The sequence below is a fragment of the Symphodus melops genome (assembly GCF_947650265.1).
Source record: "Symphodus melops genome assembly, chromosome: 12".
Lineage (NCBI taxonomy): Eukaryota > Metazoa > Chordata > Actinopteri > Labriformes > Labridae > Symphodus > Symphodus melops.
In genome coordinates, this window is record NC_136702.1 from 12,437,656 (window position 1) to 12,458,310 (window position 20,655).

At 39.0% G+C, this 20,655-nt stretch overlaps 2 protein-coding genes across 2 annotated transcripts in view; both read right to left on the reverse strand.

Annotated features, from left to right (window-relative positions):
• map3k13 (mitogen-activated protein kinase kinase kinase 13) overlaps positions 1-1,250 on the reverse strand; it is a 35,457-nt gene extending 34,207 nt beyond the window's left edge. Inside the window, exon 1 of the mRNA XM_079357464.1 lies at positions 1,155-1,250. The gene's annotated coding sequence lies outside the window, so the exon portion shown is untranslated. The remainder of the gene's footprint in view (positions 1-1,154) is intronic.
• A 2,058-nt stretch (positions 1,251-3,308) lies between these two features.
• Positions 3,309-18,597, reverse strand: trpm2 (transient receptor potential cation channel, subfamily M, member 2). The gene is made up of 31 exons (XM_079357463.1): positions 18,408-18,597; positions 17,964-18,132; positions 17,673-17,853; positions 16,941-17,104; positions 16,684-16,864; positions 16,500-16,561; positions 16,219-16,419; positions 15,353-15,455; positions 13,905-14,026; positions 13,228-13,602; positions 12,588-12,717; positions 12,345-12,490; positions 11,599-11,711; positions 10,463-10,561; positions 10,104-10,329; positions 8,856-8,974; positions 8,639-8,771; positions 8,007-8,178; positions 7,729-7,909; positions 7,413-7,594; positions 6,926-7,058; positions 6,194-6,281; positions 5,893-5,977; positions 5,666-5,811; positions 5,505-5,569; positions 5,252-5,281; positions 5,068-5,154; positions 4,826-4,901; positions 4,603-4,704; positions 3,658-3,774; positions 3,309-3,502 (listed from the first exon to the last, which is right to left on the reverse strand). Exons 1-31 carry the CDS (start codon positions 18,569-18,571, stop codon positions 3,386-3,388), a joined length of 4,269 nt encoding a protein of 1,422 aa, XP_079213589.1. The 5' UTR covers positions 18,572-18,597; the 3' UTR covers positions 3,309-3,385.
• Between the last annotated feature and the right edge of the window lie 2,058 nt (positions 18,598-20,655).

The window sequence follows — 20,655 nt, forward strand, 5'->3', positions numbered from 1 at the left end:
ATGACAGTGTGTGGTGATTTCTGCAAAGCTCAAACTTGAATGTTTGGGCGATAAAACTTGTCACAGTGAAAACATAATAAGGCACACATGATCGTCCTGCTTTCTTTAGACTTTATTTAAAAGTAACACCAGCACATTTCTTTCACAGGTAGCCATTGTTTTACAGTACTATTACTTCATCTAGAACTTTAAAAGCACGAGGCCTTTGTTGAAGTTGCATAATGCTTTGAATGGGTAACAGTATTCAGTCATGGACTTCACTCAGGACTTTATGAGACAAAACTTGAATCTTTTGCAGAATATGCAGTCTATGTGTGATGTCACTGAACATATCTCACACTGATCAGTGTTTGTATCAACGCTCCCCCATTTATATGGGTAAGATGTCAGAAGATACGCAAGTGAGTGTAAGGCTTTTTAATCTAAGTGCACCACACACTACAGGAGCGATGAGGTTTAAGCTTTAAAATAGTTCAACCAAATATGACAATCTGAAAGAACGCCACGAGGGTTGAGGTGGCAGCATTTCAGGCTACAGTCAGTTCAATAAGGTGGAAGTTACAACAAAAAGGCTACAAGTTATAACACATGATCACAAATAAACAGCCAGGAGTATGATATGTTGCTGTCTTCGTTCAGCCACGTAGGTTGCTCAAACATAATGCACAAAATGACATTGTGTTTCTCAAAAACAAACATTACCTCGCCACCAACTATAATTAAGCCTCCTCTGCTGCAGCACAGATCAGTCTGTAATTTCATCCTTCTCTTTCTTCAAACTGGCAAGGAGAGAGTAAGGATTCAACAAGATTGTGCCCCCTCTGTTACATAATGAAAGCGAAGAAGAACTCTATAACCTCTTTACTACGTGCAATGTATCTGCTGCGTGACTCCTTATAATAAACAAGCTGTACGGTCTCTCTTTGTTGACACAAGGTGAAGACTGCGTTTTGTTTTTGTGGTTGAATATTCATTCATAAATAGTAAATTTACAGTTGTCATACCAGACCCTCGCTGCCCCAGTCTGCACATTCAGCTTCATCCCATTATCAAAACAGAATCATTTAACGGGAAAAAAAATTCAATTTTAAGTTTTATATGTCAGATTTACAATGCGTCTTTCGATAAAAGTGATACAAAAACATATATGTTACCGTTCTGCAGCGCTGAATCCCTCTGAGATGTCCGACTGCTCTTTCTCTCTCTCTCTCTCTACTCGGTCCATCTACTTACAGACCAATCCACTGGTGTAAAGTCTTGTGAGCGTCCTACGTCACTTCCGGACACTCTGGCTCGTACACCTGTAAACCCCGGCGCTCACGCAATCAAAGATCATCTATTGTAAAGACAAATCCCACGGAAGCGAAACGTTTCCCCCTTTTATGTTCAACTTTCCGACCAAGCATAGCATCATTAAACTGCTGTAAACGCCTCATTGGGACTATTACAATATGAAATATGCGCTGGGATAAACCGATAAACACTTAATTTCAAATAGATGATTCTAAGAGATGTTGTTTTTTGTTCCAAGACTAGGAGTAAGAGAGCTGTGGTGATCTTAAACTATATTTTATGTTACTGTAGATAGTGTCATAACCCTTTATTTTAAGAGTGGACTACAAAAAGTAGCACAACTCTGCTGGAGCGTATGCTCTGTACTGAAGAATATGCACCATGTCAACATAACAAAATTTCCATTAACAAACAATGACTTGTTAACACAACTTAGTTGATAGTGATCTTTAGTTCTGCTTGGCCATGTTACTCAAACAGAATATGATGGTCATACGTCTCTTCCTAATAAACGTATCCTATTTCTTCTTCTTCTTCTTTTGATTTGTTTGCTTAAATGTTTAGTTTAGTTCATTTAGTTTAGTTTATCCTTAATTATCAATATATAAGCATTAAGAGGCTTTTTTTAGGTAAACTTGTCAGACCTTCATTTTGATGATTATATTGTTTATGATTCTGCTAGTATTAACTGATATACATGTGTAACAAATATAATAATAATCTGACATTACTGGATGTAGACACAATCTTTTTACGGTATAACACTGAGTTAACGACAAGACTCAAAGAGCAATTAATAAAGACTAGTGTTGTGCTGTTTGTAGTGTCGTGGATAACGATGGGAGTGAGGGCTCTTCCTTTTCCTCCACTCTTTGATGCTGTGGATAAAAATAGTTGCTGAATCTAAAGGGCGCCGTCAATGCTTACCAATAACCTGGAACATGGACAAGGATGTAAGAATGAGTTTGATCTGTGTTTTCTTGAGCATGTGGAAGAACAGACATAGGGTTAGTAGTCCATCATATTTTCACGCAAACGCCTGTATGAACTTTGCCATCTGTAAGCGCTCTGTTATTGACAGAGTGACATGGTGATTTCTGAGGAGTTATTCATTTCTGAGAGTGAAGGATAAACAGGAGGGTGTGAAACCGATACTGCTATGTCTTTGCCACGTGTGCTTGAACCAATGAGCGGCCTCGGAGGCTGCTCCGAAACTAAACTAATGTAGAGATGAATGGTTGGCAGGTGGAGAGACACAAACAGATAACAATCAAACATCGAGCAGTTCAGTGAGAGAATTGTCATATGTGTACAACTCAAAAATCAGTCAAGTCAATTAATTTCAGGTTGATTTTAATAGTCACACTATTAAGGCAACGAGTGCTAAGGTCACATGTGAAATAAAGTGCAAAATTCATCAATAGACATAAAAGGGCATTACATGACAATAATAATAATTTCATTGGTAAAATAAGATGGAAGACCTTGAATTACAATCAGCAGTAACCTTAAGCAAATAAAAAAAAATACCCTGTGACTTTATGTAAAGTGTTACCTGATTTAAGATGCAGAAGTGTTAACTGCAAAAATATAAATAAAAAAATAAAGTCATCATATAGTGCTTTCCCTTCAGAAGTTGATTATATTAACATGATTGATGTTTTTCTTCATAAGTGCCATTTTAATATTGCAGTCAAACTGGACTTCTTTATATAAGAGTTACTTTGTTAAATTGAGTTTGCAGTCAGTATATACATGCAAAGGTTAAACACTGAAATGTGTTAGTAGGATGTAGCATTAAAATGAGGTGATCATGTGAAGAACAACGAGCTTAAAGTTGTGTTTGAGTTTGTGTACATGGCCAATCTGCAATAATGGAATGTTTTCTTTCCAAGAGAACACATGAAGTCTACTGTAAAACATGAATAAGGTGTACATCGCAGTGTTTGCAATCAGTTTACCGTCCAATGACTTTAGGGTAACAATTAACAGCAGCAAAAAACATGGCTTTATAGTCTCCCCAGTGCATTTAGTGCAATAGCAACACATCAATACACATGAAGACACATTTACAGCTGGAACAGTTTGAATATCAGAACTTCCTGTTGTGCAGCTCGGCGACCTGCTGCAGGGAGTCTCTTTGGTTTGAGGACAGTCTGGTTTTGCTGCTCACCTCCTTCCACTGTAGAGCACCATTGCTGCTCACCACCTGAAGAAAAAAAAATCATAAAACTGAAGTCATTATTACTTTAATAAAAAAAAAATGTAGACAGAAATAGTATAAATCTTCATAACATTGTAAAATACACCCCCCCATCACCACCACCTTACAAATATTGAAAACATATATATAAATGTTCTCACCACGTTGTTGATATCTAACAAAAGATCACTGGTTCTGTCCAGGTGAATGTTTAACACGGTTGTTTTCACCCAGGCGTTATCTGTATTCCTGCAGTCATCTACATAATCATCAAACACCTAAACAAAGAACAACAACAACTAGAAGTCAGAATGATCAAAATGATGAAATAAATCTATGTTTCGATGAAATTCCTAAAATATTTTGCAATTTAAAAAAACTGCTGGAGTTCAGAATTGAAACACTGGTTAGTAAAGTTCAACAGCAACACAAACTGACTTAATGATTATACAGTTAACAGACATCTAACTAAACAAGTTTGAATAAAATTTAACATGACAGCCTTTTTGAATAAAGGATTTTTTTTGGGCTGTTTTATAAACCAGCATTTGTTTGAACAAGGTGTACTGAACGGGGTGACAAATAATTGTTTGACCTCAACAGGGAAATCACTTACATGCATGAATATATCTGTTGTAAGCTTATATTTGTCTGTGAGGACCTCTCAGCTATGACATCTAAAAGTTCAGACCCTGTCAAACTTTTTTTCTGATACTTTCAATCATTTCTTTTGCAGCCTCTTCCTTATGAATATGAATATGAAGACTCGAGTGTCATTTCTTTTAGCCTATTCTTTACCTTTATTCATCACATTGTTGTTCTTCCACACTTTGTGCTTGCCTTTGCTACAATTGCATATTATAATTGCTTTTTTTCACTTTAGCTTGTTTGTTTTATATGCTTTTATATTTTTGAACAAATTGTAATCTGGCCTGCAAACAGCTGAAAATAAGACACTTATCCTCGAGTTTCTTCAAGCCGCTGAATAAGTTTGTATTCATGTAATTTTCTCGAGTTTTATTCACTGCTTTGCGTTCTTCATTAATTGTCTGTCTGATTCCTTCTGGGAACATTCAAACTGTACTCTCAGAGTTGCACAGATGTACCTTTGTTCCCTCGGAGGCTTTCTCATACATTTTTTCATACAACTTCTTTCCCATTGTTCTCTTGAGAATCACTGGTAACTCATCTGCTGATTGGACAGGTCCCTGCAGTTTGTAGAATGAAAACAGAACACGTTACACATTTATTTAAACAATCAAAATGTTAAAAAAAAAAAAAAAAAAGTAGAAAAGCAAAAAGCAGCATTGCTCTAACATTAGTACTCACCCCGGGTAGAGCTAAGCTGCCATGACTGTCCCAAACTGCCAGGTACTCCAAAACAGATCTTTCACTGTCTCGCCACCTACAAAACGTCAAATTTAAAACCTTAAAACATGGCATGCAAAAACGTTAAAGATATATGAGCTATCAATCAATCAACCTTACTTTGTATCTTGTCAATTCATACAAAAGTTATCTTCAGACACTCTACAAAAAGAGCAGGTCGAGAGCGTACTCTTTGACCTTACCGTGTCAGCACGAGGTCTACAGTCAGATTTGGACCGAGGCAGCTGAGTGCACCTTGTCCCCTGACACCCGTCCTGCCTCCTGGGTTTCTAATGACAAACAAGAAGCACTTCAGACATGGAGAAGCGCTCATAAGGTTCCAAAGATGTTATTTGACACTTTGTGTGTTCTTATCTAGAATCAAACCTGTAATTATCCAAGTCTACTGGTTGTACTCTGCATGGAGAAAGAAGAAATGAAATGTAATAGAAGGAGATAGGAGGATGACTTGTGATACGTGTAACAGGGTTAGGCAACAGATTTAAATGTTCATTTTCAATTCGTTTCTGTTTGAGCAGGACAATATTGACAAAAAAAAGAACATTCACACTTTTTTAGCTGCAAATATATCCACAAACGTAAACACTTTGTATTGTCTTCTTTTTTTGTAAAAACGTACCCATCCATTTGGGCCCCAACGTCTTCAGAGGTGTAATAAGGCGGCATGTATGAGCTGAAGCTGACCTGAAAAAACAGAGGACTTGAAAACCACCCAGAACCAAAAAACCCACACTGTAAACTTCTGAAGCCTAGAAACTGGTGCAAATCTTCCTGACGTACCTCCCATGGCACCTTCTCCTCAGGCACGGGGAAACGTATGATTTTGCTGTTTGGGTAGTGAAACTGCCGAGCATTCACGTGGAACCTGTCCTCTTTCTCAGATGTGTTCCTCAAAGTGTCGGGGGACTCGTCCGTTGTGGCAGATGCTATTGGAAAGATGAAAAAGTAAGTACAACAAGAGGTTTGGCACGTAAACAATCATCGGAATGTGGAAGTCGGGAGCTGACTTAATGATGGTGTTTCTTTGGAATCAAAACCCTGAGATTTTAGACTCTCCATAATCCACTGCAAGGCTTTGGCTGACTGGACAACCTGATGACAAAACAAAAGTAGGTCAGATACTTTTGATCTCTGCTTGTAAAACATGGAAGATGAAAGATTTTTTTTTTTTTCAACCAGGGAAATAAAATGCAACTGAAGTGTCTATTTTCTGTTCTGCGCCCTCACTCATGCTGCCTGATGTTAAAGAGATACTTTAATCGACACGCAGGTGCAAATGTAGTAATGAGTAAAAAACCAGGTCACAACCTGCTCCTCTAGTCTAGCCAGTCTTGTCGCCATGGCAGCAGAGCTCGTCTCCTCTTCCCTCTCAAGTCGATCGTTCATGGTGGTAACCCTCAGGAGACAAACAACAACATTCTCGATAAGTGGTTCTTATTCTAGTATCGTAGGTTGTTTGATATTATATGATATTATATATTTATATTTAACAGTAGAAGAACAAAAAAAGAAAAAAAAAGATTAAGTTACTGTATTCAGTAAAGTTAATGTTTGTTAGATCTTGCTCAGAGAAAGACAAATAAAGTATCCTAGTAACTTTATGGGACATGTGACAGTGGTATGAGTCTTAAAATAGAGTACAGCTATGTTTAGTAAAAAAAAAAGCTAAAAGAGGATAAAAGGCAAACGCTTACACACGTGTTTTAACAGCGTGGGTCAGGATCTGAACTAAATCTGAAGGTAACATGATGATTAAAGTTGAAACAGGAGAATGGACATTTTTTGGGGGCAGTAATGTGTGCTTTATGATGAGTTCATTCCAACAGACTTATTACTTATCTGTTGTCACAAACAAGAACTTTTAACCACACAGGAATCTCAAAGTTGGTTATAAAGTTGAGGAGGTTGAATCACACTTTATTAACCAAATGTGGACTAAAACAGTTCATTCAAGATGCAACAATAGATCTTAAATAAACAGCAGTAGCTTACACACTTGTTATTAAGGCACAGTGGTCTACAGTCATTGTGTGGTTTTACTTTTGGGCCGTGTCCAGGATGCGCCGCTCCATACTCTGACTCTGCTCCTGTTGTGTGGAGAGCAGGTATCGGTCCTTCATTAACACCTCCCAGGACAGCAGCTCCTCCTCTTCTACCTGAGGAAGCTCATGCTCTGAAAAACAGAGTCAAACATTTATTTTTCTAACTTTAAAAAGACCGCTGACATACATATACAAAAGGACACTTTAGTTTTGGAGGAATTAGAATCCAGATTTAGAAAAAGCACATTGTGTTTAACTTTTATTTTGAAATGTTGTCCAATTACTACCCCCAAGCTCAAAAAACATTCACGCTTATAAAAAGGAGAAAATCCGGAAAATATGTGTGGATGGAACCAAAATAATCTCTCATCACAAGGTCACAAAGATGTGTAAGTTGTAAGCACGTTACCAGTGTTGGCATTGAAAAGGAACCACGTGAAATGTGTAGTCTTTGCGTAGGCAGAAATAAATGATTCTAAACGTACTAAACTCTTTGCATATGACGGGGGGCTGACGCAACAACAAGAGCCTGATGAAGAGGTAGAGATGGCTGAAGATGATGAGAGGAGGAGGGGCCGCAGGGAGGCTGTGGTACTCCTTAATCAGCTCGTATCTTTGAAACTTCCAGATCGTGTCTGTGTTGTCCTGCACTTCCTGGAACGTAAAGCTGTGAGGAAAAAAAACGCAGAAAACTAAAAGGATGAATTATGAGGTTTAAAATATGACACAATAAAAGTGACTTCTAAAATATGTAATGCATAAAGTCTCACTAAAACAAGGACACGGAGAAGTTTAACTCACTTGAAGATGGCTATGAGGAGGTTGAGCAGCAGTATGTTGGCAAAGAGAAGGTAAACACAAAGCATGATGATGGTGAGCCATTCAGGGAAGGCGGGCATTTGGTTTTCATTAAGGACAGGACATTTGGGTTTCAGAGGATCGGTGCCATTCATGCTGCAGGTGTCTATATCAAACGCAGCATCTGCACAAAGACAACAACAAGGAACCATTTATTTATATAAATGTTGTTGACAAAAACTGAGATTCTACAACAAAGAAATAATACATTCTCCACTCACAATCAATGTTTGTGGGAAAATCCCCAAATATGATGCGGTACGGCTCATAAACCGCCCCGCGGACGATCCAGTCCAGCCGGCTGTCGTTGTCGATAAGGATTCCCTGTTTGGCTACACCGTATGCTACCACCCAGATACTCAGCAGGAACATGAAGAAGAACATATCCATTATCTGTGGGACACACACACACCAGACATAAATCATATTCGACAACTTTATATACAGTAATTATGCTGTATGTGAAAACTTCTTATGAGTTCTAGTTTTAAACCCATGAAACAGTTGGTAAGAAGTTGGATTATTGAGATAGCATGATACTTTCCAGTAGGATGTGTTGAAACAGTAAAGGGCTCTTGAGGAAATAAACGACGGTAGAACTGGTAATGGATGAAAAAACCTCCACTGACTGAGGTCCAGTGCGGTAACAAACAGACCAGCTGCTACACTTCATTTAAAATCTCTTTTAGTTTGTTTCTCTCATGTGCAGACAGCAGATGGAGGCCCAGTGAAGCAGAAGCCTCTTTTTCTCTTTGATTAGAAATATTTTGGAGCAAAGCCTTACTTTTGTGCTCTGCTATTGCTCCCACATTGCATCAGGTCAGCTGTCTATAATTCAAAGTTACCCTCTCACCATCCTCTTGACGATGATGATTTTGGGTCCCAGGGTCTTGCTGATGGTGAAAATGGCCATGAGACGAAGGCAGAACACAACAAAGTCGATGCAGAGGACAACTTTTCCAGCATAGAAAAGTTTAGCCGTTAACCTGAAGAAGAAAAAACATTTTCGGTCGTGGATTGGAAAAAAGTTCTGTAGCAGACAGTGATGATCTGGGAGGAGAAGAACATACCTAAATGCAAGGCCGACAATGAAGAGGAGGATGGACAGAACATCTAGAATATTCCACACATCATTTATGTACATCCTGCTTTTTTTACGAAATCCAAAGCCATCCGGATCATAAAACAACTGAGAAGGAAAAGACGAAACAGAAATGGGCAATTTGTTATTTAGTGATAATTTCATTGTTTGAATATTTATTGGAATGAGGCACACTCTGAGGGCAGCATTCACCTTTGTGGTTAAATTACACCTCACATTAATCCTAAATTACTGAATGGCCATGTTACCAGTCTGCCTGCAATGACTTGGATACAACAGATTTGAGCAGCCGAGGGACAGATGTGCTCCAGATGCATTACACACCACTATCCAATAAGTGGCAGCAGAGCGAGATGTCCCAGGAACTGATACATACGGCGTGGGACAAGCAGGGTTGAGGTACACCCATTGTCTGTATGAAACATGTCAGAGACATCACTCATTGGTTTGTGAAGAAGCGTAATGAAGTCTTATGACCGTGGTAACCATACTGTACATTTTATCTCCTGTTTTTGATTATTCTAGTAACAGACATAGAGGTGGAGTTCAGGTGTGTCTTAGGCCTCTGGGCAAACAGCTACAATGTGTCCGTCAGTCAGTTAAGCCACACATGTCATTAAAAAATGATTCAAAAGAAAAACAAACTGTTTTTCTGAGCAAACCAGATTTTTTTGGAACAGGCTGATTAATTCTGTTGTAAAAATGGGCATTTTAATATGGCCATCTTAATATGACAGCAGAGCTTCATTATGTCAATTTGTAACAGCTTGTATGTTGGTTAGCTTTTACCCGTCCCTGTCTGTTTTTCACATAACCTGGATTTCTGGCATTAATGAGTTTTTATCTTCTGTTTCAACCATTAATTCTTCAATAATTAGAGAAGAGAGAAATTTCAGGTGGACTGAAGTTTTGATGGGTAATATAAACAAATAACTCTTGGGTCTATCAGTGAAGTGAAATCCAGTCAGGAGGGCTTTACACTCCAAGTTAAATATGCCACTATTATGCTGTGATGATAGAGAACCAATTCAGTTAATCCACCATCATGACACAAGACAAAAGACTGGCGTTTGTTGACATTTAGGGAAAAGGAGACCATACCACACTAGAGGATGATTAAACAGGTGTTCCTCATGCAGAAAAAAAAGCACCTTAAAACGTCAGCATATGTTAATTTATCCTTCCATATGTGTGAGTCCCAGCTGCCTTCTCTCACCTGTCTGACCTCCTCACACACCAGAGAGAACAGCCAGATGTACAGCAGCAGCTCAGCAGGAGAGGGCGTTGTCTGGAAGTCGATCATCAGCACCACAGCAAACAGGAAGAGGAAGGCGAAATAAGACACAATGTTCCAGTAAAACTTGACCTGAGGAGCGCTGTACAGGCTGACCAGTTTAGACCAGCTGCCCAGAATCTTCAGGCGCTGCAGACTGGCCGCATCACTGTGGACAGAAAAGGTCCCTGAGGTCACAGATAGCTTAGTTTTTTTGTATTTATTGTTTTTTTTTCTCTCTTAAGGGACATTTAGGAGTTTTATTTCTTGCTTGTAACCAGGACCAGAAAGTGTCTACTTACAGACGACGTCTTTTCGTTCGGAGAACACTTCCTGTCACATTCTCCACTGTCTCGATCTCTTTATTCTTCTCAGTTTCTCTCTGAAAAACTTGATCACATCTAGAAAGAATTACAATTAATTATGATTACTTTCGAAAGAGAATGATCAAAGCCAAAAAAAAAGCTGAAGCACAAATACATTCATAGATTTAGATATAGGAACTGATACACCACCCAAAAAAAAACATCTGTCATAACCTTATGTTCAGACTAGGTTATGTTTGTCTTTCTTTTAATATTTGACTTCTTTCATTTTTGTTTTCTTTGAGTTACTGTCTTCCCTCTCCATGCAGGTTCCCTCTGCTGCCCTCTTGTGTGCTCTACATGTTTCACATTACTCCCCAGCCCTACTGTATCAGCGACTTGGTCCCAGCTGACTCTCATCACTAATCAACCCAGCTGTCTGTACTTCTACGTCTTGATTACCTCACTTGTATTTAGTCTTCATGCCAGTTTGTCTCAGTAGCTTGTGGGACTACTATTCCAGCTTTTTTTTATTTGTAGTAGACTTTCTTGTGAGTGACCCTTTGACAAATGTTTGGACCTTTTTTTGCCTGATAATAGTTTTGTACCTCTGCCTGTTTTAAACGTGTACTAAATTACAGAAAACATTAATAATTTTGTAAATGACAAGGAAAACTAAAAGAGGTGCCACTTGCTGCCCCTAGGTGGTCTAAGAAAAATACACTATTTTTTAAATGTGCATATTTTTTTTCCTGTGGCAAACCAAATGTATGGCGCTGTATTAAATGTAACTACTGTATATTTATATAGAGACTGATTACTATCCAAAAGTACAACAGATGTAACACACCTTAAAGACTGAGATTTCGCTATAGCATTTTCTTTTGCTTTTAGCTAACAATCTTTTCTGTATTTGCAGTGTATCAGCTTTAAATGTCAGTTGTCTTTGCAGCTGTATGTTTTGTGTTTCTCCTATTGAATGTCTTTTACATCGTTGTACCTCCAGCACAGTCCTGCTGTGCAAATAATCATTTAGTATCTTGCACAGTTACAACTCTAATGTTGAAATAGACATCCTGTGCAACCGCCCCAACTAAATTAAGTAAGTCTTTCGACAGAGCTAAAAAACCAACCTGAAAACAAGAAATCTAGTGTAGATAAGTGGAAAGAAGACCATGCAGATGAGCACTCTCCACACAGGGTTGACCACTGAGAGCTCGCCACACCAGATCTGAGTCAGAAGAACCTAAAAGAGTTATCATATTGAGCCAATCTGAATCTTGAATATTAATTTCTTGGTATTATAAAGAAAGCCTTGTACAAAAGATTTAACAGCCACGCTTATTCAAGTCACAAGATTTGAATACACGCTAATGAATGTTTTAAAGGTCACATATAATACAAAACACTTTGTTTTCATAACACTGATATGTGCACCTAGCCTGTGGACACTACCCCCCAAATATGAGAAAAGTCCATCTTCTCTGTCTTTGCCTGCTCCACTTTTCAGAAAACGCGTCCTCAAACAGATCGTTTGGATAATGACATCACAAAGGGCAGTGAGCCCTCCCCCCTTTTTTTCTGCCCTTTGAGTCTGCCTTTCCACTGTAAACAATAAGACATGGTGCAAGAAAGCCTGAGCCACCCAAATCATTCCGGAGGGGGGCGTGGTCAGACACAGCTCATTTATATTTAAAGCTATATACACAAAAAACAGCCTGTTGTGAGCAGGGCTGTAATAGAGAGGTTTATTTTATCATCAGAGTGGATTTTTGGCAAGAAACCTCATAGGTTTTGGGAACTCTGGCAGTCATTTAAACTCATAAAATGTGACCTTTAAAACAAGAATCTCTAAAGATTATATGAAACTTCCCTTTACCTGAACTCCTGACTGAGCTACAAAGCTTTTATCATCTGCCTCCAATGCGAGTCTAAGGCATGTTGTCCTTCCCCAATATGGTGACGCACGAACCAACAACTTCTGAGCCCGCGCTTCATCATTATTATTGCACTCACTGAACACACCTGGAATACACAAACACACACACACACTGAGACAGGTACCAACCTCATATCTCATTATGCTCAGAAAAAGCTGCTAATGTCTCATATTGTCTTGTACCTATGGCTTGTTTCTCATAGTGGTTAGCAAGTTCACGCATGACCTCTGCCTCATCTGCATCACTGCCCTCCTCTGCCATTTTCTTCAGGATCATAGTGGCAGCCAGAGCAGCGGACATGCAGTCTCTGCACTGTGTTCATACAGATACAAAAAGATGCAAGGATGTACACACACACATACACACGACACACCAGGTAGTATTTTTAAAAGCTCTCTGTAGAAGAGAAAGATCACCTGCTCCCAGGCAATTTCCGCAAGATCTTTATTGTTTTGGACGACAGCCCAGAGGAAAAGATCTCTGCCGAAGTCTCTTTGAGGTTGATCATGTGGAGACTCTGAACCTGTCTGAGATTTAGACAGCTAAAGGAAAGTAAGTGAATGTGCATTCATCGGAGAGTTTAGAGCTTTAGACTCAGTGTTCAGAAAAACAGTTTCAAAGCATGACTCTGTCAGAAATGTTTGACATGACATCAGTTAAAAGTTCTCAAATCTAATTTCTCTCTAGCAGTATTCATTTACAAATGCATTAAAAAAATATATCAATATTAAAACAAAACGAAACACTCAATAGTTTTGGTAGAAAAATAACAAATGGTAAATTTAGCTTTACGTTATAAAGTTCTGGCTAAAACCTACTCACTGATACAGATGTGTCCTCCATAGTCATATTAAAGTGGCACGTCGTTGTGGAAGGGGGGTAGAGGGGCTGGGTGAAGCTGCCCAGGAGGTGGCGCACCTCATCAGACACATGACTCATGGAGATGGTTTCTCCTTGCCCTTGGAGAACTCGAACCCTTCTCTGGAGCAATCGCCTCTTGCTGCGTCGTGCTCTGTCGACTCGCTTGGCCAGCTTGCGAAGAAAGAAGCAGCCGGGCATCTGTTTGTAGAGCTCGCACAGGGTTTCTTCGTCCTGCAGGAAATCTCTCAGATTCACACCGTTCTCCAGCAGCAGACTCACAAACTGAGGCTTGTTGCCCACCAGAGCTGAGAACATGGCCCAGTGGAGGTCACTGGACTGTGTGGGATTAAACCAGTCCATCAACAAAGGAGGAATTTTCCAGTAGAATCATCAAGACTTTACAAATAAAACTGTCCTCAAATTTGGTGGTACAGTTTTTTTTACAATCATATTTCAAGTCTCTGTCATTAAAGTCCCATTAAACAACGTCAACAAAGGTCATCAAAGGATTCAATGTTATCTTACTCAATCCATTTAACTTGTTCTTAATGTAGCAGAGACATGAGGATTGTATTGTATCTCAAAGAGACAGCTGCAAGTGTTGTTGTGACAAAACGTTGTATGCGGAGGAAACCCACCTTCCACTGGCTCTCCTCAGTGAAAATCTCCGTCTCTGCTATGTCCACTCGGTTCCAGGCTATAGCCAGCTCCAGCTGCCTCTTCCAGCACTCGATTCCCAGAGACTCACTGATCCTCGAAGCTGTGAGGACAATTTGTTAGTGTTTTTTTAGTTTTTTTACTACAGTATATCACTTTAGATTGAGTTAATACATGACTGCAAGGGGCATTTTGACCATGGAAAAAACAGATCAATGGTGTGTAAAGTAATTTTTTATCATTGAGCAAAATTTGCAGTTGATTATTTTTCTCTCTATAAAAAAACAACATTCAGCACTTCGATGCTGTGCCATGCCATTAACCTTGTGGTCAGAGATGATGATGTAGAGCTTGAACAGCTTACACTGTCTCCTTGCATGAAGCATCCAAAAGACGTTTATTATACCAGAAACTTGTGGTCATGGACAGAAAAAAAGACAGAGCTTCTTCGCTGAATTAGCGTCATTACTGCCTGGAAATTCACTTTAATTTCTCTTTAGTTAATGGATCTCAGAGATGGAAAGTATGGACAAAGCATTGAAGCTAGAATGATGAATCATCATGACTACGCTTATCCAGTGTGCTGGATCTGCCTTTCATTAAGAGCACTTTGACTCCACATACTTTTATATCAGTACCCAATAAGCTTCCTCTAAACAGGTTTCATCTTTCTTTCTCCATATAACAATGAGGAAGAAGAGATTTGTAAGAAGTATTAAAATGTATCAAGTGTGGCTATCAATGTTTCTGTATAGAAGAAAATCGTTAAGGGGGAAATATCTGCAAGAATATCCGTGTTGTATTTTTATCACGACATATTTGATTTCGATATAAAAGTTTTCTGGGAGATGACCTCAGACTTTCTTAGAGCTGGTTTGAAGAAATACCCTTTTTTTTTTTAAATAAAAAAACATTAAAAGACCAATATGTAAGATATCAAGTAAATTAAATCAGAAAATGACCTTACTATTTCTATTTAGGAAACATGCTGTTTTAAAGTATTGGCTTCTCTGACAATAACATGTTGTCCTTCTAAGTTTCGATTCTGGTCCTGAATGGTCTGTTTTTGTTTTGACCAGAGAAGTAGGCAGCCACCCCCACCAAGGCAGCTTTAGAAAAAAACAAATCAACAGGAGTTGCAGCAACGAAAGCATGCAGAACTGGTTGAGATATATCTGAGTCTAGCCAACTTAAAAAGCCTCTATATTTTTCAAATGACCTCTATGAGCAGGAATGTGGTATAAGTAGGGAAAATATTGGAGATACTTTGAGAAAATACAGAGGTTGGACACACAAAGGTTTTAAGATTGTTGCAGAGCTGGATAAACACTGAAGCTTCAGTGTTTGAAAGCTCGGTGTCATAGTTACATATTTGCTGTTTTCTACTGACTATCTATAGTCAGTCCAGTAAGGCACTGAGCATCATTACCTTTAAGAAGAGCTTGTAGAATAGCCACGTCTACATCCCCATGACTGTCCTCGCTTATTCTGAAGACCGTCAGCAGTTGAGGCATGCTGATGATGTCCTGAATCTGAATAATAAACACAATCAAGCAGGACCTGAAATTTCATTTCAAAAGCACATCTGGAAACACGACTATCAAAGTGCTTCATAGAACATGACGTTAAAAAAAAGTACATATAACAGCAAACAATAATAAACCATACACAACAATAAAGTCTAAAGTAACATCAGAAAATACAATGATCAATTACTATAGAAGGAAGCTATTAGAGTATGAATGTGTTTTTCTTGAGAAGGGACTTGAAGGTGAACTCTAAAATAAGTTTAACAAAGACATTTTGACCAATTCTGAAAAAAAAGGTTAACTTGAGAAGAGAGGGTAAGATAAGAAGATTCTGAAAACATCTCATTAAATCTGTTAAAATCATTTTATCAAGAGAGAATTTAGCTTACTCAATAATGTGATCTTTCACGTTAGCCAAAAATCCAAAGATATTATTTGTATGGATGGTTCAGTGTCATCTGCATAGAAAAATAATACCATATATCCTATTGTTTATACCAAGCTCAATTTCAAACAGCTTGAAAAAAAAATTAGGTGTTTACAAAATAATGGAAACTTAAAAAAAAGTTTAGATCATCTAAGAGGTTTCAGAGAGCAGGATAATATGTGGAAGCTGTTTCTTCTTCAGGGAAAGCTGAAGTCATGTCACACAATAAGCTTTGATTTATAGCTTTATTTTATACTCCATCTATCCTTTCTTTCAACAGAAATGTAATGTAATGTTAATTGGTCTGTTCGTGTTAGACGTTGCACCTTGTTCACAAACCTTTTTGGTCCACTCAATGATCTTAAGGTCAGGGAATTTTTCATACTCTTTGCCAAAGAACCTTTTCATCAACAGGTGGATCTGGGCGATAGTCACCCGGCTCAATGGTAGTCCTGCTGCCTGGGCGATCACATCTGCTATTCTCCCAGAGCCTTCCAAGATCACACATGGTGTCCCACACAACATGGAATTATAGATTGTCTGAGTGGAAAAACACAAGACAGTCAGACAAGGCAGCTTCACAGACAGAGAGACAGGGAGACAGAAAACTAATTACTCACATTTAGAGTGCCTGGTCCTCCATCTAAAACTACGCACACCACAGGGATGGTCACTCCGCTGTCTGGAGGTCAGAGGATAAGAAAAATCCATTAAAAATTAACAGCAGGACAGATAGAAAAGAAAAGATTTGAGATGAAATCTGACATTGCTGGTTTTGGTGACACAGCATCAGATATTTTTAACCTTTGCTTCCAAGACGCTTTCTCGAAATGCATTTCTCCAGACGGCTACGCAGCTCAATCTCCACACCGTAATTTCCATGGGTGCCATCGTCCACCAGCAGGAAGTGGGTGTGGTTGTTGTCGAGGCAGGAGAGTCGGCCCTGGCCCTTAATGTCCATCGGATAATGTGCTGGAAAACAACCCTGCAGAGAAAGAAGGAGGAGATGGAATGACGCATGTTGTAGGAAGAAATAAAGTGTGTAAATGTACTTACTGTACCTCTGGATGCACCAAAGTGTCCTTATTGTGAATGATTCCCCATGTTGCTACTCCAATGGCCACAATCTGACCATGAATAGAGCCGCTCAGGGCGTTGTCCCTCACAGCCTGCCCGACATGCTTCATCACACCTGCGTGTGTACCACCAGTGATGATCCATGCTCCTGGGAACAACACAGAACATGTTGTTAATAAACACACTTTTATTTGGTATAAATTATAATGGGGTTTTTTTCAGATTTCAGATTTCTACCAGCATGTCATTAAAAAATCATAGGTTTAAAAGGAACTTTCAATCATACATCCACAACACGATGAAAAGACTCCAGGAAGGATCTACTCTCGGTCAAGAACAGTTTCTGCACAAAGGGGTGGATACATGGGTTTGCTGTGCTAGTAGAGGCCAAGCCTTGTGAATAATCACTCTTTAAAGGCTTAATGTACACATGTTTGATCCAGTAAATATTCCCCTTGAGCACCAGCATGAAATTAAAACCAGAGAAAAGAAAGTTAGTTATTGAGGTAGCATTTCAAATGGTGCAACACTAAGAAGAAGAAATGGAGCTTTGACTTAAACAGTGAAGGGAGCTGAAGAAACACGGTGTCAGATACACTATCATCCTTCCTTTACCTCCCAGGTACTCATAAAACACCTGCTTGCACAGACTCCAAGGCTATTCATTCGTACACCTTGAAATCCCACTCACGCTCAGTTCTCTTTAGCGTTGTTACCTGTTGTCTGGGCCACTTTAATGAGACCTCTGTGAAACATGTTCTTGATTCGAGCCTTCAGATAAAAGTTTTTGGCACCTCCGGTCACTGAGATCAGCAGGTTGGGAGGGGAGAGCTTCCATTGTTCAGTCAACAACTTGTATAAGATTTCTGGGCTGGTGTCTGTCGACACTCGTGCATACTGAAAATGAACACATAATTAAAGACTGAAAGTGAGGCTAATGTACGCAGGACATATTTACATGCACAGAATGTGTTTTTATTTTACTGGAGAGAAAGCAAAGGGTTTACCTTGCCCGTTTTCTGCCCCAAACCACCCAAGCTGATTTCTCCAAAAGCATCAGTGGGAACTTCATGGATATGTCTGTGTCTGTCCCAAGACTCGCCTGTGTAGTCTTCTGGCTTGATGGCTTCACCCACATGTTCAATCTTTGTATATCCACACTTACATGCATCCTCTCTGGTGGAGAAAAAGGAACCAGTAAATGCTTAAACTTAACTTATCAAGATAAAAGCACGTCTGTCAATTTACAACGAGATGACATAAATTCTTTCTGGACAGGCAGTTTGATAGATTAAATAAATAATTAAATTGTCAAGTATTTGCCCTGACAGCATTGTGGGCGATGTCTCCTTTCACAAAGGCAGATGATACAATCTCTCTGCATGCAGAAGCAGCAACTAAAAGCTCAGTTTAAACGCTGTTAAAGGCCAACATATCACAGCTTATCCTACCTGACGTCTTTCTCATAGAGGCAGCATTCTTTTTTGTTGATGTTGTCTCTGATCCAGGAGGTGAGGGCGCAGCGCTGGAAAGAAGGAGAGAGAGAAAGGTGCTTACCGGGTCTGGCAGCACTTATCGCCAGACTATGAACCAGCTGGGACTCAGTCTCCACCATCCTTGAGACAACAAAGGGGGGGACAACAACAGTGCACAGATCTGCCCCGGGAAGAGAGCGAACTGCATGAGAGCAGAGGAGCCTCTGCAGTGGGTGCAGGCTTTCACTGCATCAGTGATGTCAGAGCTGAGATGAAGCCGAGCAGACTGCTGAAACCCGATTAACCTTCCTCTTACGGGACAGAAAGTAGTCTAGTGCCAGTTCTGGATCAATACTGTATTAATGAGAGTGGAGGATTTTCTCCCCACAAATGTATATTATATCTCCCAACCCGCTTTGTTTAAAGTGATGCATATACTGTACAAGTGTAAGCTACTCCAAGTGTAGTGTTTAACCACAAACAGTGCTACTGTTTGTGGTTAAAATGCTTCACAAAAAATGTGTTTACTTTAGCTGCCGTTTAATTTAAGAGCAGCTTAGGAGTCAATAAAACAAATATGCACCAACTTGACCGATCAAAACATTTAGAGTCAGCTGGTATATAAAATACATCACTGTGCTAATAATACAAAAACACTGAAGTAAAATAACACAATCCAGGACTTTTGAACTTTTAACAGTGAAAAATAGCAGCAACTTCACGTCATATTGAAGTATTTTGTTATTGTAAACTAAAAGCACTGCAAAAGGCTTTATGACATGCAGAACACAGCTTTTATAATCTCCACAGGTACGGAAAAAAAGCAGCTTCATGCTGGATTTATTTTGTTTTTTCCTTTTTTCATATAAAAGCAACTTATAATACCATGGTACTTGGTATTATAGCACAGTTGACAAAATACTAAATACCAGCTCCTCTACAGTAGTCCATTCAATATGTAGCTATACTAACATAAAGTAAGTAAAACACTCACCTTTTTAAAATGAGATACCACTCGATTTATTTGGAGTTCGTCTCGCTGCATCTTTCTGATCATTTCCTGCGGCAGAACCTTATTCTCAAATGATGGCAGCATTGCTGAAAAAATAAACAAAGCCTTGAATTTCTTTTCAACCGTCCCCTTATGGCAGAGGTCTGCAGAGTGTGATTCTTCTCAATTTATAAAACCTGTTGAGGCGGCCAATTTCTGACATCTGCTTTTATCTTGATGTCATGTGACCTGTTCTGCATTATCTCTGCTTCCTGTGAGGCTCTGGGATAAGCACTTATCCAGATCGATTTTTAGAAACCAACTTGTATAAAAGTGCAATTACAGCCTACATACAGGTATTTGTAGTTCACACTCACCTGTTAATTCAGTCATGGTCATCATGGATCATGTGGACAGACAGGCTTGAGTGCCTTATGTTGCAAAGTAAGTTGGTCCAGCCTTCTTAAAACAATATTAACCTTCTCCACATGACACAACAAAGAGCTTGTTGCGTCTTCCATTAAAGATCTGTGGCATCACATTGCCACCAAACAAATGTGAATTTTAACAGACTGAAGTAGTACTCACCCACTTAATTTCACAAATCTAAGGCTGTCCACGACTGTCCACTTACATCCCTTTATACATTTCAGTCCGTTTCGAAAGACCCAGAAGGAAGAAAAAGGAAAGCTCAATCACATCACACTGAAAAAAAAATCAAAAAACAACATGAGGTAATGTATTTCAGATTACTTGTGTTTCCAGATCTTCCTTTACCTGAGATAAAATTCAGCAACATGAGACCTTTTCTTGAGTCTTGCTTATAAAATACTCTTTATGGTGTTGAGGTGCTTTGTTTCATGTCTTTCTCCAGGCGTTGATGCAAATGTTGCCTGGCGACACCTGAAGTGTCTTACACAAGGGATCTTGTTACTGAAAGGGACCATGGTTGGCCCTAAACAACTACAATTACTGAGGATTGTAGTAATTAACTAAACGTTTACTAGTTTATGAGTATTTTATTGTCTGGAGTTGTAGTTACTAAAAGCAGTTACTGATCTGGTGCATTGTACTGATTTTTTTATGTACTTGCTTTTTGGGCCTCTACAGACTTACTACTTGCAACTATAAGAAGTTAGTGACTGTTGACTGTATTTCAGCACTGCATCACTATCTGTGAGCTAAACAAGGCTATATGTTAACAGTAAAAATCATAATAATATTTTAATTTAT